This window comes from Candoia aspera, chromosome 4 (genome assembly GCF_035149785.1).
Source record: "Candoia aspera isolate rCanAsp1 chromosome 4, rCanAsp1.hap2, whole genome shotgun sequence".
In the NCBI taxonomy this organism is placed as follows: domain Eukaryota; kingdom Metazoa; phylum Chordata; class Lepidosauria; order Squamata; family Boidae; genus Candoia; species Candoia aspera.
Window position 1 is genome coordinate 59494056 of NC_086156.1, and position 23559 is coordinate 59517614.

The 23559-nt window shown below is 38.3% G+C and overlaps 1 protein-coding gene across 1 annotated transcript; it reads right to left on the reverse strand.

The window, feature by feature from the left end:
• Window positions 1–23386, reverse strand: IGFBP3 (insulin like growth factor binding protein 3). The gene is made up of 4 exons (XM_063304220.1): window positions 22969–23386; window positions 17136–17356; window positions 12591–12710; window positions 1–1502 (listed from the first exon to the last, which is right to left on the reverse strand). The coding sequence occupies exons 1-4, from the start codon at window positions 23384–23386 to the stop codon at window positions 1377–1379; spliced, it is 885 nt and encodes a 294-aa protein (XP_063160290.1). The 3' UTR covers window positions 1–1376.
• Window positions 23387–23559: the final 173 nt, after the last annotated feature.

The following is a 23559-nucleotide window of genomic DNA, read 5'->3' on the forward strand; positions in this document are numbered from 1 at the left end:
GCATCTTAAAAACTGACAAATTTGTTATAGCATAAGCTTTTGTAGATCAGACGTCACTTTGAGAGGCATTTTTCACATGTCCTGTAATTCAGTGCCTAAACTTTATTTAAGGGTCTAGTAAAGTACTTGATATGTATTTGTTGTCAAGTTAATCAAATCCTTCTCTCCTTGTCTACTGTTTCTATTTTTGCCTAATGGCTACTCAACTGATTTTATCAATATTTGGAGGAAACTGGTTCAGACGAGCCTCAAGAGATGTAAGTTTGAAATCTGCCAGTCTTGGACAAGGATTCATGAATAATGTTAATTAAGATTTAATGATCATGAAGAATGGAAACCTTTGCACATTATCTACTGAAGAGCATTGCTTCTTTTTGTCTCTAGGATCTTGCAAATACTGATTGGTCCACTTCACAATCCATTATCTGTTTAACATGCACAGGCTTTGGTAAGTCTCCTGGGAAAGAGAATTTGGAAGCATATGCTATAATGATTGGGTAACATTTGAATATTTATATGTTACATTTAAATAGTTTATTTTAAAAAAATTATATTAAATACAGACTAACAGAACAGTCATAATACAGTATATTTTTACAGGAAAAATAACCATGTAGAAACATGTATCTTTTAAAAGTTCTTTGAGCTTTTTCTTTTAATAAAACATGTTTTACCCGTGAAAATAAAGTTCCCGTCAGACCTGTATAAAAACAAAACAGCTTAGTTTAAAACCTTGAGTGTGATTCAGCCCAAGATAAGCACTATTAACAGCACAATCCTACACATTTATCAGCTATAAGTCCCACTGAGTTTAATGGGGCTTATTCTCAAGCTAAGTGCATACAGGATAGCAACTTCAGTTCTTTTTATTTCAATGGAAGATATTTAAACACATGAATAATTGATGTGACTTAAAAAGTGCTTAGCTTGGGTTGTGTCATGCCCAATGTGTTAAATATCTTCACAATACTTACAGTCTATAAATTCTTCAAAATAAAAACACAGTTATCTTTCGGGATCAAATTGGTCACAGGCCGTTATTTAAAAAACAAAAACAGAAACCAAAGTCAGTGGAGGCTCCCTGAATCCATTCTGAAGTGCCTTTTTTTTCCTTTCTTATTCATTCTGGGGATCAATAGTGCAGATTTATCTGGGATTTCAGAGCTCCCTATGTAAATCTATGGAAAGCTGAAAGTGAATCAGTGGCAGGATGCAGCTGCAGAATCCATAGAGTCATTGACTCTCCTCAATATAGATAGGGGCCAAAACTCAGAATTCCCAAGTCCAACGCATTCCATGCTATAGCCCAGTCACTCCAAGGCCTCTGACTGGTCAAGATGCCACACACAGACTCCCTGGAAGATGGTGGCCTCTTCTCATTTGTTTTCTAAATTGTAACAATGGACATCTGCTTTCCCTTTCCCATCATATCCAGGGAGTGGCTGCCCATATTTATCCACACACCAGCAATAGCCTCTCTTCCGGCCTCTGGATGGACGACACTGGAAAACAGGAGGAAAAATGGTTGCATTTTATTTATATAAAACAAAAAACCAATTTAGCTAAATATTTTTAATAGTTTCAGGGCCAAGCCCTAACTAAAGATAATGGTATTTCTCCAAAGAGAAATCACAGCAGAGATTATCTGCAGTGATGTACCATGTTCACAACTTGTGTTCAGGATATATACATGCAATTACTGAGCCAATTAGCTGGATATGGATTTATTTGAATAACCATTTTCATTAAACATTTAAAACTGATTGCAAAACTATCCTATGCACTAAGAGAAACAAGGATATGTCTCTTAGAAACTGAAGATGTATTGTTCAAAATTTGCTTGCCAAGTATCAGCTTTTCCCAGTTCAAACTGAACCACATGAAAAATTGAACGCCTACCCATACCTGCTGGTATCAAAAAAATATTCATGCACTTGATACGATAATTACGTCATTCTGAAAATACTGTACCTGTCTCCACTCTTAAGGCTCTCCAGCAAAATATATTTGTAAAACAGTTTGTATGGACTACTGGATCATTGAAGTTTTAATGATTTTTACAAAGTAACACAAAAACAAAGTCATATCTGGTACTTAACACCATCCAGACAATACTGAGCATGTTCATATCTGATCAGCATAAGTTAAGTAAGATTAACATTGGGTAGACTGGGCTACATTTGGCTTATTTGGCATTAGAACTCCCTAGTGCTGTAGACAGATGAGCAGAATGTTCCACATCATGGTACTGGATCCAATGAATTCAATAAACATTTAATCAACAGTACTAGCATTGAGAATAAATAGTATTTTATCTTCTCAAAAGAATTAGAGCGAAAATTTACATTGCCAAATAGCTATTAAAGTTCTAGTTATCACAACATACAAACTATTCTTAGTCACCCCAAAATGTGGAAAATCCTTATAAATCATGGGAAGTAATACTACACACTACAGCTGTCTACCACCACAGAGCCTCATCAACCTTTAATGGGTGAACAGAAATCTCACGGGTAAGGGAATTATGCATGACCCTTTATTTGGGAAAGAAAGGCAGTTGCCTCTTGATAGGCCTTAAAGAGAACACATGCCTGACCAAGCAGCTTTGGTTACAGTGACAACTCCACTTGCATCTGTTTGCCAGAGGAATTCCAGGCTTGTAGTTGACATTTATTAGCAGATACATAATCTCTTGCAACAGAGTTATCACTTCAACAACTGCTAGGTATACTGGAAGTCTATGTATTCCTATGCATGCAGTTGTCCAAAGAGATAATGACCAGTGAAAGCAAATTCCTTACTATAATTTAGGCAATTGTTATGACTCAGGAAAAATTAATAAATGGCGAAGAAGACCATTCACTTAATTACTTTATCCATGTTAAAAATAACAAATTCAGATCACATATGCCTTTCTCTACAGAAATGAAAATCTGTTCAAATTTGTAGTGTCAGGTTACATATATCTCAAATTAACCATCTAATTAAAAGAGCTTACCAAAGATGTTTTGACTATAGATAGACTTAGTTACACAGGATTCAGAGTGTAAGCTATTGAGATTTTTGGCAAAGTCATCTTAACTCATGATTTTCATCTAATTATGTACTGGAGCAAATCTTGAAAAAAATCAGCAAGTTGGCTTGAGAATCCCTCCTTCAAAAGGAGATTGTAAAAAAGAATTACAAAAAGCAAAGTTACTAACTGTAAAACAGCCTACAATAAATATCTGCTATATTGAAGGCATTACTGACACCATCTAAGATACGTGCATAAATCATACTTAAGTATCATGCAAACATTTTTCTTACAGAATCAAAATTGGCCAATAGAATATTGCAATACATTTATATGTGACACTGTAAAATGTTTCTAAGTTAAAAAAGAACTTTTAAGATTCTCCAACATATCATAGTGAGCTTTATGAAGTCCCATTCTTCACAGATGATGGACCAACCTAGCTATTTACAATGCTAGCAGATAAAATACAAAGAAACCTTCCTTGCTGTCATGCAACAGCATATTACTACGTGATCATTTGCAGAGATTGGGAGAAAAAAGATAGGAATACTGCTTCTCCATCTACTTAGGAAATATTTCACTTAGCTTGAATGCATCTTAAAGGTAAAGGTAAAGGTTTCCCTTGACATTAAGTCCAGTCGTGTCCGACTCTAGGGGGCGGTGCTCATCTCCGTTTCAAGCCGAAGAGCCGGCGTTTGTCCGTAGACCCTTCCGTGGTCATGTGGCCGGCATGACTAAACGGAACGCCATTACCTGCCTGCCGAAGCGGTACCTATTAATCTACTCACATTTGCATGTTTTCGAACTGCTAGGTTGGCAGGAGCTGGGACTAGCAACGGGAGCTCACCCCGTCACGCGGATTTGAACCGCTGACCTTCCGATCAGCAAGCTTAGCAGCTCAGCGGTTTAACCCGCAGTGCCACCGCATCCCGAATGCATCTTAGCAATTGAATAATAAGTAGACCCCCATCTAAAAAAAAGGTGAAAGCTTTTCTTTACCTTATTTCTAATGCATGACTACTGTGGGAGAAAATGCTCAGTTTTAAAAATTAGAAAATCAATAAACTTAGCAAATCAGATTTATTTAAAAGACTAATGGTGAAATATGGAGAAAAGAGCTTTTCTAGAACCATGAACAATGTTTGGTAGCAAAATGAATATTAATTCCTTAGAGTAAATGTAAATAGTTTCCCTGGGGGTGTGTGTGTGTGAAACTTGGGAAATAACAAATAAACCTCCCCGGAAATCAGATTACTAAAAACATTTTTTCGCATTGAAGTTTAGCTTTTTTTTTATTCTGGTATTGTTCCTCCAGTTGCGATTATCTCTGTGCCTACCATGTCTTATCCTTGTAGAAGCTATTATCCCCTTCCATCCCTGACACAGAACCATGGATTTAAGGAAGATTCAAGTGAGTGAGTCAGTGAGTGAGTGAGGGACAGAATCTATAAAACTTAAAAAATTTGGGATGAAAGAATCCAGTTTTCCAGTTCTCATAGTTATGTGCTAGTTTTGATATATTATTATCTTTTTTACATTTCTTTAATAAATATATCTCCAATTTCACTGACAGAACATTCACTGAAAACATTATATGCGATTTCCAAATTGTACTAGTTACTGATATTTTAAAACAAACTGCTGGACTTTATCATTGCTGAGGAAAACTGGAAACACGTTGGTATAATGGTTGCAAGTCAACCTGAATGCAAAGTGATGCTTCTGTCTTCCCACCTCATTGCCTGCACTGTGGTTTAGACTTAACCATTTCGGACATATGTTTACCTAGCCTCTCCCTAAAAATGCCTGTGAAGGAGATTCCCAGGCACCTGGCAACTTCCCCAGCCGACTGATTCCATTGCTCTCTGTTCTTTAATAGTCAGTCTAAATACAGAAAACTAACTCTATGGGGTTTTGACCATACAGTCATGTCACAACAACACAGCTATTATCAATCTTCTTTAATAAGAGTTTTTAAATGGGGCTGCATATTATTTCTTGGAAAAAAACCACATAACTGCTAAATACTGATAGTAGTAAAAAGAAATAAAAAATACCATTTTTAAAATATTGCTGTAATGACTTTTATCCCATGATAAATTTTTATTAAAAAAAACAGATGATGGAAAAATTGGAAAGTGCAAGACGTACATTGTCACAATGTGTGTCACTGTGACAGGCATGCACGCCAAATGCATTTGTACAGCTGTAGGTAGCGATGCTACTGAAATAACAACAGATAAAATGATAAAGAGAAGAGGCACTGTGAGGATGAGATGAAAATGACTCAGCTATTTCTACTTAAGTCTTTCATTCAATCTCATTGCCAGTTATATGGTAGAGTAATGGAATTGGCATCTTACAGGGCAACTGTAATAGTTACATAGTTAAATAGGAAACTATATGGACAGTTTTCCTGTTGTAAATAAATGACAGGGAGATGGGGAAAACACACCTTAATTGGTTCTGAAACAGATTTTTTTGGTCAGAAGCAGAGATTCATGGTTAGAGAAAACTAAATGTCACAAAGCACAGTCCTTGCCCAAAACAGAGTCCTGCACACAGCAATCTTCAAAAGGTCCACTAATTTTATCCAGATTACTGTATGGTATTTCATAAACAAAGAATAAAACAAGCAGGAAAAGTCAGTCTGAGATATGTGGCCAAACAAGTAATTCCAATTAAATAAGTGACTCAAGCATATGCAACAAAAAATGCAGAGAACAAATTACAAGTTACCAAGAAATCTCTAATGTTGTTGCCTAGTTTGATTCAATGTAATTACACATATGGTAGGGAGACCGTGAGTTTTAGTCCTGCCTTAGGCACAAAGCTAGCTGGGTGACCTTGGGCCAGCCATTTTCTCTCAGCCCTAGGAAGGAGGCAATGGCAAACCACTTCTGAAAAACCTTGCCAAGAAAACTGCAGGGACTTGTCCAGGCAGTTTCCAAGAAATGGACATGACTGAATGGATTTAAAAAAAAATCATATACTAACAACTTATAAAAGAAAAACTGAGCTATTTCTGTTTTTAAACAGTTCTAAAAATGCCGTCTTTTCGACAGTATTTTTCAACATACCTGCAAAAATAAACAAACAATCTAGTGCAGAAGCTAGGAACATTTTTTCAATCCAAGGTCTCAATTCTCCCTTGTGGGTTACCTCCTAAGGGGCATGTCAGTGTCATCCATTCAGAACCTCAGCTTCAACTATTCACACAGATTCCTTTTCTTCAGTATCTTATCCAACGTACAGCTTTGTACAAATCAGGCTTCCTGCTCCCTCAGTATAAATTATCCTCTGGTTTCTCTTCAGATTGTATAAATCTTTCACCTGACTCAAGTCCTATACCTTCAATTTCCCCAGATTAATCTTTTTGCTGTATTAATTTAATGTATCTTCTCAAATATATCCACATACTCATGTTTTCTTGTTTGCAGCAAGCAGTTTCAACTTCTCCCTCTTCAATCCTTTTTCTTTCTAGAAAATGTATCCTGGCACTTGAGCCTTCAAATCTTAATTTTACTCAAAGCCTTTTGGCCCATTGAGGAAACACATCCATATACATGTATACAGAGAAGAAAGCAAATTATTTTTCTCTCTCTTTTTACATTTGAAATATTTCTCGGACAGATCAATGCCAAATAAAGGAGGTGGTGAGTGAAGCTGCAGTAGGTCAGGAACAATAAAAAAGCCAAGTTGGGAGAAAAAGAAGACTTGATTTACAACACTGCTCCTTCTTTCCCACTTACATATCATTGCCAAGAAAACTACGTGGACATGTCTATGTGGTCATCAGGGCTCAACTGAGGTAAGAGTTTATGTTTTACATGTTTATCCTAAAGGTTGAATGTATCCTGGATCAACAGCTCCCTTATCCATCCAATTCTCACAAGTCAATTAAGTGGCAGCAGATTATTTGTACCCAGAATTCTGAAGTCCTTTTTCCCATCAATCTTTCTTCTTTCAATCTTTCTATATGTTCTATAAATTTAACAGCCCACTTCAACCAATTATGACATAATTACTTGGCTTCAATATAAATTCCTAGTACTAGTACTTTCCTAATTTGTGCACTTCAGCTACAAAACTGTCAACGAACTGCAGCTGAGATCACGTGATCTATGTAAATCTTCTTCAGTGAAATGAGTTCCAATCTAGCCTGGAAGGACCAGAAGAGTGAGGGGGGACTAGAGGAACAGTCCAGGATTTGAGCTCTTATCAAATCAAACCTTTATTACAGTCACTGACCAGCATCTGAGCTCTTATTGTACAGTAAAACCCTATAGTCCTGAAAAAGTTTTATTTCTACTTCAATCAAAACTAGCCCCCTACCTATGAAATCTTCAAGTTTAATTTACTGACATCTATAAGACAGATGAGTTGTCTCAACACTAGGAGCCTATTTATGCTAACACATAAGTGAATGTAACAGAAGAAAGACTTGCTAATTCGTAAATCCTGCAGGGCCAGTGAGACAAAGATGCACATAAATTGGGGGAGTGGCAGTGGGGGGAGGGGGATGTAGTCCTTTCCCTACTGGCTTTTTTCTCTTTCTCTTCTAGTGTCCATTCTTTTAAAAATCTTCCATTGTCAGAAAACTTTGGGACTGTATAAACAGACATATTGCAAAGCACAATGCATAAATGAAAGATCTTGCTCAAAGTATTAAAGCAGTCCCATCTTCCAGAAAGTTTGTTATGTCTGCATCAAAGGCAACTATCTGTATTTCTGCTGAGATAGTCAGCAAAGCAAAGGGACTGAGCACACACCAACACACAGAAAGACAGTGGGAAAGCCAAACAATTTTACCAAGCTTTCTGAAGGATCGAACTGCTTTGACTCTTCAATCAAAAGTGCTCTGCTTGTGCAATATGATTTGCAAGTCAAATGCTTCACATAGCGCCAGGCATATGCTCCTTTCCTTGCCTGGAGGAGCACAAACCCGTTTGAAAAAAGTGCCTTTCAGAGCTACATTCTCACACATAACAGAAAAGCTTTTGCTGAAAAGACGACGAGAGACAGGTTTGTGTACATATGTAGGTAGTGGCCAAGCAGAGAGGCATGTAGGACTGTGCAAGAATGCTCTTCATCTGACAGACAGATCTCCAAGGACTGGAAGTCTCAACAATTCTGATGGACTATTCAGTGCAACCATTTAAACCCTCAGTCCTTCTGGAGCACAGCTGCTGGGATTTCAACACCTCTCCTTTTGTGGAATGTATCTGATGCTTACACCAATACAGAGTGCAGCAACAGCTGATACTGCATGATGCCTCCATCTGAAATTACTGCAAGTGATAGCTATGGCAGCAGCAATGAGTTCAAGAAACATTTTGCTATTGTTCTCAGTAATACCCCAGGAAACAGTCCCAAGTGGCAGAAACGATTTATTGTATATAACTTATTGTGTCTTTATTATAGGAACAAGCTGAAAATATGGATAAGAGTAGCCTCTTCTGAAGGTTGTGATTTAGAGGATGAGAGGTTTTCTGCCGTTTCAACAAAGATGTCAGGATCCAAAAAATTGTTACTTATATTTAACACACAACGCCAATGAAAGCCCCTCCCTCTCTTTATTATCTGGGCTTTGTGGCAAGCTGTGAGTTCCATGACGGAAGGCAGGCAGAATATAAATAAATGTATCAACATTCAAAATCAATGAGTCTGCAGAACTGTGGTCCCCAGTGAGAAACAGAATAGCTGGCACACAGTATTCAAAGTCTCAGTATTTGGGTTCTAAGAAAAGCAATATGGAGAGAATTTTCACTATAAGCATGGAGTGCTCAAGTTGAACATTCCACGTCCCGAAAGAAAGATTCTGAAAAGCTAGTCTGTTTCTATGCCTTTACATTGCTATCACCCTGCTCTTTTTTCATAAATACCATACCTATTTCTCTACTTTTGCCAACACTGAAAGTGGCTTCCCAAATTCTGTAACAAGTATCAAAACGACACAAAGACATATGCAACTAATTATTCCACTACCTCTGTCAGCTTTCTGGTCATGGAATCTGGGGGTATTCTTGGGCAACATTCATACTTCACTGGCCAACACAGTAGGAGCTTACTGCCGATATTCTTCCTTGTTGCTGGATAGAATCGCAGTTCTTGGGAAGTTAACTTGTGCTTGTGTTTCACAGAGCAAGGAAAATATTTTCTGTTTTAAATACAAAGGCCGATCAACGAAACTCTCAGTGAATATCAACTGGAACCTCATTATTCAGGAGTGAGCTATGCATGACCCTCCATATTCTGCTGAATTATAACTCCCACCCTACTGCACCATTGTCTATGCAGGCTGGGCCTACTGGAAGTTTTTATTCACCAACCTCAGGAGGAACATATTTTGCCCAAATTTCAACCTGTCCTAATTAAAGCACAGAAAACTAATGTGTACTTGCAGATAGTGTTAGATATGGATAGGAAAGAACTGGATTCAAATCCCTGTGCAGCTACAAAGTTCAGTGGGTGGATCTTATTTTTTCACTACCTCTCAGCCCAGACAGGATACAATGGTGAACCTACAAGTATACCATCCTGTGCTGTTTTAAAGACATCATACCTACAGACAGACCAATTATAAAGAATTACTAACTTCCGAGTTCAAAAAACAGGAAAAAAATGAGAAGATGATATTATCAATGAAATTGTCTTTGCCGAAAGCTGGAACTTAGGGTGATATTTTTTTAAGACAGAAAGTTCTTCTGTAAGGAAACACACAAATTGACTGTAAAGGTTGCTAGAATGGCAACTTCAGATATGAACTGAAGAAAATCCTCAATTGTCCAAATGGTGTATGGGGAAATATAAAAATTATTGCACCAGGAGATAATGTTAAACATAAGTCATGTGAAAAGATTTGATATAGCTGCTTCTAAAAATGTCACAGAGAGAGACACTATGAGCAATAGAAAGAGCAGGAATTTTTTAGAAGGAAAGTTTCTAGACTCTTCAGAAGTCACAGCAAGTTGGCTGGTAACTTGTTGACTTTCCTCTTTTTCAATTCTCAAACCATATAAAAGCCCATCTAAAAATATTGAATGGTTTACTAATAATACTCTCTAATGAAAGCAGTGCAGCCAGTGCTGCAGAGCTGTTGTAAAATGGCACCTAGAAGCCAGAGGTGTTGCCTGGGAAATCATTCATGGGTTGTCTTCTAAGCAAAATTTTCTTTTACAAGTACAATCTACACAGTGGTGGTGGTGGTGGTGGTGGCGGCAGCGGCGGCGGCAGCGGCGGCGGCGGAGGAGTAGATGCTTGTTGTGATGTATAGCAGATTAGCTCCAAGTGCCTTGATTCTAAAAAAATGACTTTTGGGAACATACCTATGAGGAATCTGCAACTTCTGATCCAGAAATCCTTCCCACAAATTTCAAACGGATAACCACAGGGTTTGTTAATAAGGGAAGAGCATATAGAATATCAGTGAAAAGTAAGTATAATATAATAATGTCTTCACCTATGGCAGATTTGATCTAGAACTTGAAAGGGGGATTCCATCTAAATTAATGCCTGATCAGTATTCATACCACAAACCAAATCTACTCATATAACTTATGGTATTAAAAAGAACAGACTCTTGTTAATATATGGATGTTTATGGACTAGGCCAATGTTTCCAGTTATATTGAAACTGCTCTTCTTAATATTCCTGGAATCTCAACACAACTGGGGAAGCCTGAATTAGATTATGGGTTGAACAGACTTAAAGCTTGTAGATTTCACCAAGAGGCAAGAGGCAAATTCAGAAATTCTTAATCTAGGAACTTATTCTGAGGACCAGAAATGCACATTTCTTCAACATAAAACACACTTATTTCACCCATTTCAAAGCTTTTTTTTTAATTTCAGCGGTATAACAAAAAATAAATAATTGTTTTAGACAACTAGTAGTTAAGATTTCTGTTAATCTACTACAAATTAGTCAGGGATTTATCAAATCTATCTTTTCCATACTGCACTCTAGTCTGTACTACCTCAGACTACAGATGGTGATCACATGAAAGAAGTCCTCTACCATAAACACTCACTCCCAGAAGGGAAGGAATTCAAAATAAACAATTTCTCCACACCAAAAAATTAGTGATCAGGATATTTCATTCTAGTGTTTTCCCTGAAAAGTTATGGTTAAGGAGTTCAACATTCAATGACATGAGCCCTGAAGCTAAATGGTATAACCTATCCACAAGTTTTCAACTTCAAAGAGAACTTGGCCTATAAGGTATAAAATCTTCCTCTTGACAGAGGAATACGCAGAAAGGAATTAGAACATGTCTGTGAAGGATTATCATCAAAGAATTCCAGTTTAGGCCTGAACCAGGATTAGTCATAGGAGTTTTTACTTTATTTTGGTCTGCATCAATTAAAAATACTTCCTTTTCTGGGGATCTTTCTGTTACCAGTGAGATCTTTCAGCAGTTTCTGTAAATTTATATTTATTATCATTCATAACACTGTAGCTCCTCTATTCTTGATCCAAAACATTTTCCCATTCACTCTGTGCTATTGGATTGGATATTCATCACCTTGTTTATATGCTCTGTATATAAAAGTTTTTATTTTTTTCGATTAATCTGACAATCCATTTGAAGAAAATTTCTACCACTCAAAATGATACATTTTGAATCGAAGACATGGAAATTCAGCATCTCTAATTTAAGTTAAACATATTTGAATACACACAGATCAGTTTTCCAAATATTATGTTGTACAGATCTTCTGGGATTCGAGCTCTGAGAATTCCCAGCCATGTGGCTGAGATTCTCAGCTTTCTTGAAGAAAAGAAGTATCAAGCTCATATACATGTCAAATCAACGCATGGCAATTCATTGTGCAATGGAAGGCCATTTATTGGCACTGTTGAATGAGCTACACTGCAGTAGACTACCTTTAATGTAACAATACATGGGTAGCTGTAATGACTCACATTTGTCAGAAAGATCACAGCCTCAGGGGCTGATCCAGATGGAAAGCCAAAGTACTTGAGAGGCCAGCATTACTATGAGATAAATGTTCACTGCATATCATTTTCATGATCACATGATCTATGTAGATTTTGGAAGTGATCTTCTGTAGCATATAGAGGAGTGATACGTGGAGTTGCTGAAGTTGCTGTCTGTAACACAACCCAACCCAATTTTTCTAGTCCCTCTCAGGGAGCTATTTATAATTCAAAGCATTGATCTATTACAGTCATATGGTGATGGAAACTTTGGCTCCATCTTTGTTTTGCTCTGTTGTTCTTTTTCAAAGAGCTGCTGCTTTTTTTAAACCGAAGGGCACTGGTATCTAGGACTTGGGTCAGCTCATCTGTGACTTCAGTATGAGGTTTACTCTGTTGCCATTAACAACAGCCTATAAAAACAGCAACCGTCCTTGACATGTTGCTTTGGAACTAAGCCAAAAGGTGCTTTAAACTACTGCCAATTTATTTTACATTTCAAACAGCAGGTACTGAACATGAATTCTTCTTTGTTGTCACTTTGTGATGATTACACAGTAATGGACCTGCATATCATAGAAGGAAGAAGAAGAAATGAAAAAACGGTAGCCAATAACTTCATCTCACCTGTTTTTTCTTGTAAAATCCCTTCTTGTCACAATTTGGAATATGCAATCCTCTTGGGCTTAAAACATTCAGAATTTTCAGATTGTTTAATGTGTCTTCCATCTCTCTCCGACAAGGACCCTGCCAATAGCAATTTCTGTTTATTTATACAAATTAACCATTTCTTGTAGGTCAACATATTGATGCATTTTATACCATTATAAGCAACTGCATTAAAAAGATGCAAACTTATCTAAAATACCAAGAATCACTCAAGAAAGATAAAAAGAGAGCTGAATGAATATGTGCCTCTCACACATATACCCTAAGAACCTGACTACTTAACTCTACTTTTAAAAAATTGGTTCCAATCCATACATACTCTCATGCAGAACCACACATGATTAACTGAACAAATGCTTTATGCAGAGGATATGTCCAAATCTGTCATTCCTTCTTCTGACCAATGGACTGGCACTACTGCAGTTGGACAATTGTAACCTTGAAGGTCAACCTCCAGCTTCTCCTCCAGGTCAGTCAGAATGAATTATATACCTATCTCTTGGATTCAGGACTTAGATCCTAAAACAAACCTAAGGTATTTAAAATAAACTCTCCTACTACAACTACCTGTGCGTTAGGAAAAGTGCGGGCTGGGAATGGGGCTTCTGGATTATGTAAGATGGAACAACCTGGGAGAAGACTGGAACATTTATTGACTTCCTTAAATTAACTGAAAGTCAAAAACCAATTTGGGATAATTCCTCAGTCTCCCAGCACCTTCTCACATTTTTTGCATTCATAAAAGAACAGCTTCCCTTTTTCTTCTCCCTCCCCTCATGAGTTCCCAGTGATCTTGTACAGTTCATGAATTTTGATCTGTCTTGGGTGGGAGCAATAAGCCAAGAACTTTACAGACCAGACTGATGGTTTTGTATTTGAAGTTACTTGGGAACATATTTGGGCATTTTCTGAAATTATGTCTGTGCTGCGGGTGCTGTCTGGGCACCACTTCTTCTGATATTATCTCATCTGCATCAGAAATCTGAAAACCAACAGAAGAGCTTCTTGATATAATTACAGTATTCCTTAGCAAATACACTTCTACATTTAAAGAAGACCCTTTTGTTGAATAGTCTGTTTTCATATCCTGTGAATCTAGAGACAGTTAAAAAAATAAAAAGTCCAACTTGTAGCAAGGTTACTTGTGGAGGTGAAGCCTAGCCTGAGTGTGTATAACTTGTGGCTCTTCAGATGTTGTCGAATCACAAGTCCAAGCAAACCTAACCACCACAGCCTGAGGTGAAAGATGCTGGCAGTATTAGCTCAGCAACATCTAGTGGGTCACAGGTGTCCAGTTGTCCAATCTTTTGATTTTTATATGCATCCTGAAACTCAGTGATAGAACAGAAAAACATACAAGGTACACATACACACAACAAACCAACAGAGAGGGTTTTCAAAAAGGCTCTTTTTGTTTATTTTGTTAAACTTTAACCTTATGCCCAGCAATGCTGAACATTTAAAAATCTAGGACTTCTATGTTGCTTTTTCTCATTTGTTGAACTTTATGTATGTGCACTCTATTCAAGCTCATGTATTTTGTTGCTATTTCAGAATTCTTTTAAAAGCAGATTTTGCTAATTATGCAACCTGGGAATTGCAAATAGAGTAGCAGTGTATTTATTGCTGTGAGTATTATTAATGCCATTTACCTGAGAAATAAGTAGCAGTGTTTGGATGGAAGAAAGCCAGAAAGTACTAGGCCTATAGGCTAGGCTGGGGGATTGGGGATGGTGGGGGGAATCATTTCAAACTTCTTCTGTAAAGAAGACAACTAAATAGACTTGAACTCAAGTTGAAGGAGACATTTTACTGCTTTTTTTTTGCAGCCATTATTACAAAGAAAATATGGGCACTCAAGTTTACAACAGGTAACAATGCAGTCACTTTTTGCTGTGTTGAGGGAGGGAGGGAGAGAGGGAGGAAGGATCGCTTAAACATGCTAAATAAGCAGGATGGTAATCCCTAGTGACTGTCACTTCCACCCAACCTGCATAAAAACTGGCCAAGGATATAATTATTTTAAAAATATTTTAAATTATTTTTTTAAAAATTGATAACATTAAAAAATGGTAAGAAAGCATGGAAGTATTTTACCAGAACATTTCAAGTAGCATTATTTTTCTGAAACTTGAAAATGAAACACATTTCCCTCATATATGTAAAGTCCTAGTAGAAACAAACATGAGTGGACTGGATTTTTCAAAAGTATGATAACTTTATTTGTGAAAATAAATGTATAGCTCCAGTGGTTGAAGATAAAAGTTTGAAAAAAAGTGGTTGCTAACTTTTGAAGACTTATAAGCCATCAGAATCTGGATTCGGATTGAAAGCCTGGGATAACTTTGAAATTTGATTCTGATGCCTAGAAATGTGAAATATTTATGTATAGTCTGATCCTGCCCATATCTTCTCAGAAGCCAGACCCACTGAACTTCATGAAAGCATGATCCATAGCAAAATTGCTATGGATAAAATCTTTTGCACAGTTTGAGGTGGTTTTATAAAAATTAATCTAGCATCTAGGAAATATTTTTCCCCAAACCATGATGCATGATGATTTCTAGTAACCGAGTCCTTGACATTTTACAGTCATCTTTTGTCTCCCATGCTACCAGGTTCATTCACTGTCACCTGCTTCTTTCTCCCTGATCATCAATACTACTTGCAGTTTATATCTAGCAAGCTTATAAAAGCATGTCACTACCTATACATCTGAATTGTTCCAATGTTAGAGTTTGGGTACCTTCATTTGGGATATGGTTAAAAGGTGATTATACAGAAATACATTTATTCTATCTATTTCGTTTCTGTGAAGAGGGCAACACACTTTGAAAGCCAAAATCCATGGACTGTCTCTGAAAAATGAGAGACTTTTTGTGACAGAATTAGCAGGACAGACACTTTCTGCATTTTTTCAAACTCCAAACGTTTTCCATTTCTGTAGGCTTTTGGAGTAGTCTCTCCTGCAATTTTTCCTTTTCAACAACACAACACTGTGTCTAGATCAGCCATGAATATTTTGATGCAAAGCCAAGAAATACCCAGCAATGTTTTGTGTGCCTGTTGGCATAGGCATGGGGGATAAGCAGCTTTCCTGCCAAGAACAGTACATGAACCAGAGTATTCTCTGCTCACATTTCCTACAACCCGGCTGTCTTGCAGACTTTGTTCATGCACTGCACATACGGAACAAGAAACAGTAGCCACTTCATCTCCATGTGTTATTTTGCCCAAAGGCATTTTCAGTATGGCAGAGCAATCACTAACGAAGCTAGACACTACTTTATGAGCAGTAGACACATTTCGATAGACAGCCAAAAGTTGATACAGAATCTTGCATTCACTACACTTGCTAAAATTTGTGGCTTGGGATACAAGCTCACAGACTAGAAGCAAGGAATTTTTATTTATTAATAATCTGTCTTGTCTATTGGGAGGTATTAAAGTGAATCGATGCATTACTAGAAAAATAACTGGTCTAATCAAACAGTAAGCGTGGATGAATGAACACAAACCTCTCTAAAAATAAGATTACTTTACTAAAACGTTTGCATCTTGCAAAATTACTGGATGTATCTCCTGAATAGGAATCACAAAATTTGTCTCTGGGTATAAGATGTAACTGTTATTAGTCTGCTTATTTTACAGAGACATCCTCCACAAACCCAAGAAGAAAATTTGTGCTTGTGAAAGGTAAAGGAGCATTAAAGGTACTAAATACTTGGGCATTTGTACTGGATCTCAAGTAGGCCCAATGTGGTGCAGTGGCTGATGGATTGGACTTCCCTTGCGGGGGGGGGGCAGGTTCAAGACCACCCTCAGCCACAAAAAGACACTGGTTGACTTTGGGCCAGTTCTCTGTTAACCCAACTTAGCTCACAGGAGTTGTTATGGGGGAAAATGGGAAGGAGGGAACACTGTATATGCTGCCTGGAGCTTCTGAACAAAAGGCAAGATATAACTCTAAGAATATATAATGAATAAAGAAATAAAATATTCTTTAAGGAATCAAGTCAAGAAAACTCTTTCCCCACCCCTCTCTAAATAACTGCAATGTTTTCCCCAAAATAGAAGTTTTACAGTAATAAAATTTCATTGAAGATGCTGTTTGGTGACATCGTTAGCTATAAATCATGGGTAATTCCATAAGAAAAAATATTTAAATCCACCTGTAGAATAATCACTGAATAACAGAATTTTTTTTTAAAAAAAAAACTTCCCATTCTATCAGTATTCTAATTTTTATGGCAGCAAAAACTCAGGATAAACTCAGAATGCTATGCATTTTAATTTTTGTATTATTTTAATTGCTTTTAAAAATTTTGTTCACCACCCAGAGTCACTTGGTGAGATGAGCGGCCATACAAATTAAACAAATAAAGTAAATAAACAAACACCTATCTGGAAAATGTATCCCTTTAAAATCAAATAATGAAAACATATATGTATGTTATACTGTTACATATTTGTAAATAAGTACATACAAACTTAAATACTTACATATTCAGTCTCCTGTTTAGATTCAGATGAGAAATTCTGTGTGTCTGTGCTTTGTGAATCGTATTTGTAGCGCTGGGTATTTTTGGTATATTCTTTCCTTATGACATCTATCTTGGTCTGGTGGACATGTGACTTGGAATCTAACATCCTGTTTGTGCTGGTGACAGACTGATTTTCTTTACTACTGATATTCTGGTCTTCATCTGAATCACTGGAATTCCCTTTAAATAAAAACAAGTTAAAACAAGCAGTTAGCCATGGCAGGTCAATGAACAGCAGCTTATGAATATTCGATATTAGCAATTTGTATTTTGCTATCATTTACAAAGGACATTACTGAACAGCAAACAAACAAATAAAAAATCAGTTCAGTACAATTCTGAGGAAGCACAACAAAGCAGAAATCTAAATAAATATTGTCCCATACATTTAGATTCAGGATTACATACAGAAAATGATCTACTATTCAGGCCACAATGCTTAAAAACACCTCCTTATCCCAAAATTGTGTCCTGAATTCCATATATAGTTCAGAGCACATGGTTTGAAGATGGCAGCCTTAGGATTGTGCAGGGAACAGGATCTATTTTCTGAATAGAAAGAGTTCAGTGTTCTCATGACTGAAGTAACCTAGTGACTTTTCAACCTATCATTCCAGCGTTGTTACTGGGTTGAAGGGCTTGTGTATCTTTCACTTATATTTAGAAGTTTGAAAAATGGCCTATAAACTCTAAATTGATTTGTTTTCCTAGTCATAATTTTAAACCACATACATCTAGAAAACTGCCTTTCCTGTATTTAAAGAAGCATCTCTAGCTCCCAACAGCAGAGGGCAGAATCGTATCGTGTCTGAATTGCTTCTGAATCTGGACCTAAATCAGAAATCTGCTGGGAAGATTGCCAAATACATTTATGCCAATTTGTCCTGACTTTTAAGGGATTGAAATGGTTACTTATTTATTACTTATAACATTAATTGTAAGAGTGTCTATTTTTGTGATTGCCATGAACAACTTTTTCCCCTACCCATGACAAATGGATTTAGACATACTCTAAGTAAAGACATACTCTGGTAAAACTGAATTACCAATTACTGGTAATTTTGCTTTATTTTTTAGTCTTATGTCATTATTGAATTATTACTTCATATTTATTACTATTCTGAAGGAACTGGTAATCCCTTTCAGGGCTCTGAATATTTCTCTGCTATGGTTCAAAAAACAAACATGCTTACTTGATTTTTCCTGAGACTTAAAAAAAATGTCACTTCTATAAAGGAAGTGCTTCAAATATGAGGCAGATAGAAAGTTTCCATACAGTTAAGAAGCATGTATGTGTGCTCAATTTCTCTCCAGCTGCTACTGTACCTGGTTGCATTTCTTCTGTGTATTTTATTAAAATTAATATCTCCCAACCTCAATGGATGTTTATATTTCAGCCAAAGACCACCTGAGTCAATAGCTCCAAGAATGCACAATATTCAATGGTTAACAGCAAATGTGTTCGCCTATTAAGTGGTGGGCCCAGAAACACAGCAGCTTCACATTCAGCTATTGAAAAAATGATATAAAAAGTTCTACTCAGAACGATAGAGGGCAAAATGCTATTCATGGTACAGAAAATAAAGTCCCAAGCATTTCTATTCAGTTAGAAAAGGCATATGGCATGTTGGCAAGAGGCAAAGTAGTGGGGTCAAAACTAGCCACTTGCTATTAGTATCTCTGGCACTGCCGCTATTGACAAGTGGCAAAAATAGTGGGGGATAATACATTTCCAACAAATGGTTGGAGGAAGCAAATTATCTTCTTTCTATAGATTTAATTTTATGCCTCATCAAAATTGAACCTTTTTGCTTTTCATGCAATTACTTTTTTTAAATAGCATTTTCCTATTTTTCATTAATGGCTTTACCAGAATACAGTACACTTTCCTATTTCTTCAGCTTTGTAAATCCCTCCCCAACATATGGATTTAGACAATATTTTAATGCCTGTTATTAAATCATGATGATGTGTGCCTTTGAGCCAGTGTTTACTCCTGGCAACTACCTGGACAAGTCCCTGAAGTTTTCTTGGCAAGATTTCAGAAGTGGTTTGCCATTGCCTGCTTCCTAGGGCTGAGAGAGAGTGACTGGCTCAAAGTAACCCAACTGGCTTCGTGCCTAAAGCGGGACTAGAACTCACAGTCTCCCAGTTTCTAATCTGATGCCTTAACCACTACACCAAACTGGCTCTTTTCCTTTTTCATTCATTCATTTCTTTCCTTCTGACTAGGGAATGAAAAGTCATCAACTTATTTATTTAAATTACCTCATTTATTTGGCAGACAGACCAACTTTCCCCCAAGAATGGAAAGTAGACCCTTGCCCAAATCTAGACCCACAACATTAAAAGATTAGCTGAGTAAGGGGAAGAAACTGACTTAAAATCATCCAGTGAGCCTCATGGGAGGACTATGGTACCTGGGCTGCAAATATCTGGACAGACATGAGATGGCAGCAAAGAATATCCATCTAGTGGCTATCTGTATTTTTGATGCCCAGATCCAGTAGCCCTATTCAGAGACAGAGTACCTGAACCTGAGTCTCCATCGTCCTGGGAAATGTATCCCTGTACCACATTACTAATTAAATTGCTTCCAAATTATTTTAAATGGAAACAAAATAGTTTCCAGATGGGTTTGTTTTCTGCATTCCCTTCTTTTCCTGGAGATATTTAGGGGTGTCTTAAAGTACCTGAACACCATAAAAATTAATACTGACAAAATCAGAATGAACATCTGCCACAACATATGTGTCCATGAAAAAATTCATTTTGCTTTGCTGAAAAAAAACTACTCTCAAATCTTTCAGTGTATAGTTGATTGGTGCTGTTCGTCAGACATTGCCCTTAAAAAAAACAAGTTATATACCAACATTCTCCCAGGAGTTCAGATCTGGATTTTCACCTGGCAGCAACCTTGTGAATAAGGCTATACTAACATTCCCCCACTTTAGGAGCTTCATGGTTAAGCAGAGGTTTGTCAGCTAATTCCTCTTCATCTGTAGACTGCAGCAACTTGCTCTAATACAACAGTTTGACAATTTCTTACTTTCATAGAAATATCTGTCCAGGAACTCAGGATATTCCAGTACATTGCACAGATTCTTGTGATATGTTTTATGGTGTATGCATGGTTTATGCAGGACACCATAAAGACTGGAGGGTCCACTGTCTGATCTTGTCAGGCAAAATAACCCTGAACATAGTGAATGCTTCCCCTGAAGTTGAACAGGGGAATGTTGGTAGTGGTACCCTATTGTCCAGGGTAGCTTTGCATGTTATTCTGGATCTTCTCACCAAGAAATCCTTAGGTCAACTCAATGAATCCAAAAGTTCACAGAACACAGTTTGAAGCCCAATGGCCTATTACATACAACAATGTAGACCCTATCATTTATTCCAGATCAAGGACAGGGAAACCAAAGATCACTTCCACAGGCCTCTTATTAAGTGCTCCGAGCATACCAGATCTCTCTATTTAAACAAATGTTTCTTTGATTTCTAATGAAAAGTAATACTACTTTACAATACAAATTTGTGGCCAGTTTCTATTTCAGTTAAATGGGCTCCTTCCCATTGACAAGGAAGGAGGGAGGTTATTTGGTGAATTCACACATAACCCCTTCCATCCCTGGTCTCTGTTAGACCTTGACTTTTATTCTGAATGTACATCTGAATCTACTCTCATCTCTGTTTTGATGGTAATTTGTATCAATCAAGTTTGTCATTTTAAATATTTTCTCTGTTCTCTGTCACAAATTGATGAGGAGAGGGTTGGGGATCAAAAATATATAGCCATCAAAATAGATTTTGAGTTACTTTGGGCAACATTGTAACAGTTGACTTGTAATCAAATTCTGAGATAAAAAGGTTTAACTAAAGATGGGCAGCAATCAAGTACACAAAGCCTCCAATTGAGTGTGTGTGTGATGATCATGATCATGATGACAACGATGATGATCATGATGATCATGATGACCATGATGATGACATCAGTTTCTTACAAATGCTTTCCTGTGGAATTTATTTATTTTAATATTTCTCAACAACGAATCCCAACTTGGCATTCTAGGAAAGTATATATGCATGTAGAAGTTACCCCTGTAATCAGTGAAAAACTGCACTGGAAGTGAAACCCTAAATCTCTCTTATAAATCATCCTGTAAATGGAGATGGGGCAGTCTGAGCTTGATCCATTTGAAGTTCCTCTTTATTTCCCTCCTCTGAAACCAGATAACCTTATTTTAGTTTATACAATCCTCTACACATATGTATCACACATTAGCACTTTTCAAATACATTAAAGTTTTAGCTTAGTCACTACAATTCTATTGTACTTATTACCCAGTAAATGTTCATAAGACTGAATTACACAGCACAATGTCTTACTTCAGTCTGCTGATTGCAGAACCCAGGGCATCATTTCCCTCCCTTTCTCCTCCCACTTTCTAGGAAATTTGCAAATAAATCATCCTAAGATATTGTCTTTAGGTTGCCAGGATGGACTGAGGAACACAGTAGGAAGAATGATTCTGAGGCATTGCTAAAGTCTTTCATATATATATTTCATATACTCTATACAGTATATCACACACGCACACATACACACTATATAATGACAACACCAATTTCATATAAAATTGAATAATTCCTGCTCTCAATATAAAGGTTATGCTTTATATCTTAAAGAAGCTGTCACTATAGCTATTTCATTAGTTCACTTAAACCATTTTTTAAATGAAACTGACATGAGAATGCTCTTTTTATGCTGTATCGCAATCAAGCGTTTCCTAACACACAAGTATAGCTTACTTCAGATGTGAACACAAATGGAAGACCAGCAGCAGATACAGCTGAGTAAACCTCACATGCTCTCTATCAGTCCAGACTGAAGTTGCATAGGGCATTATATACACACACCACTTCACCAGGGCAATTTGCATATAGATACCATGGGAGTCAGGCACCCATCACGACACAGAGCTGGCACGGCATACGGAATTGCCTTTGCAGACAGAGCTTAATGATACAGAACAGTTCCTACATGCAGACACACACGCACACGCTGAATCAGACGAAACTGAAAGATTTCTTAGTCATTAGTGCGCTCACTCAGGAGTCAGGCTATTTGAAACACGCATTCGCCTTTTCTTGAGGTTCTTAACACAAAGCGTTTGTACTTTCACAAAGTATCAAATGTTATTTCTAACAGAGGTCAGTAAGGAATATCATTATTATCGCACTTGTGTCCATCCACCCGTGTGTGCCTAGGCCCTCATTCTCTAAAGACAACATAATCAACTAAACTACGTATCATTTTTTTACCCGATAGTTTGGACCTCGCACACACGCACGTACATATGCACATCAAAGAAAACACCACACTCATCCTACCAACCTTAACGTCCCGCCTGCTGCTTACAGAGTGTGGTGTAGTGATTAAAATGTTGGACTCGCACGGGGGAGACCTTCAGCCAAGGACAGACCACCACTAGATGACTTTAGGCCGTCCTCCCTCCCAGCCCGACCTTCCTCACGGGGTTGTCACCGCGGGGAAAAATCGGAGGAAGGAAAGCTGTACCATCCGCCTGGAGCTTCTGGAAGGCGGGACACCAGCCAAACAGACCAGCCCGCGGAGCCCTGGCGTTGCTCGAGCTGCTTGCTCCGCACAAACGACCTGGCCTGCCTTACCAGCTGCGCCCCCGCGCACGCGCACTCCGACGCTCTGAGCAGGCGGGCGCCGCTGCCGAGGGTCCCCAGGGAGGAAGTCGCCCGGCCCTTTGTCTCCTTACCTGCCCCGTGAGTCCCGCGCGGGAGGAAGTAGCCGAGCCTGTTGCTGGCGGAGGAGCTGCTGCTGCCGCCGCCGCCCGCTGCGTCGCCGCTGACGTTGGTGCAGAGCCCCTTGCCGTCGAGCAGCGCCTGCAGAGGTTTCGGCTCGTCGTTCCGGGGCCGGCAGCTGAGCCCGGAGCCGCAGCGCTCGGTGTAGACGCCGCACAGCTGTCCTTCTTGCAAGGCGCACGTTAAGCAGCAGCCGCAGCCCGGCTCGCGCACCAGCTCCGGGCACTCGGGCGCCAAGGGTTTGCATTGCTCCAGAGCCCGCGCGTCGCACGGGTCGCACCGCACCACCGGCCCCACCGCCACCGCCAGCCGGCTCAGGAGCGCCGTCGCCGCCGCCACTGCCCACAGTAGCACGTAGAGCCCCGACACCATAGCAACGGCGACAGGGGGGCGAAAAGAGGAGCAAGAGCGGCAGTCAGAGAGGAAAGAGGGGCGGCAAGCAGCCTCTAGCGGTGGGGACGGACCGGACCGGACCCCCCTCGTGCTCGGGGCAAGGAACAGGCAAGCACCTACGCAACAAGGGACGCGCAACTTCACTCGCTCTC

Bases quoted from the DNA above. Each gene is read 5' to 3' on its own strand.
- IGFBP3 (XM_063304220.1), bottom strand. From the start codon at position 23,386: ATGGTGTCGGGGCTCTACGTGCTACTGTGGGCAGTGGCGGCGGCGACG. The intron at 12,711-17,135 runs GTAAGTATTTAA...TGCTATTGGCAG, and splicing joins CTAAACAGGAGACTGAATAT to GGTCCTTGTCGGAGAGAGAT. The intron at 1,503-12,590 runs GTGAGATGAAGT...CCTGTTTTCCAG, and splicing joins GATTTTACAAGAAAAAACAG to TGTCGTCCATCCAGAGGCCG.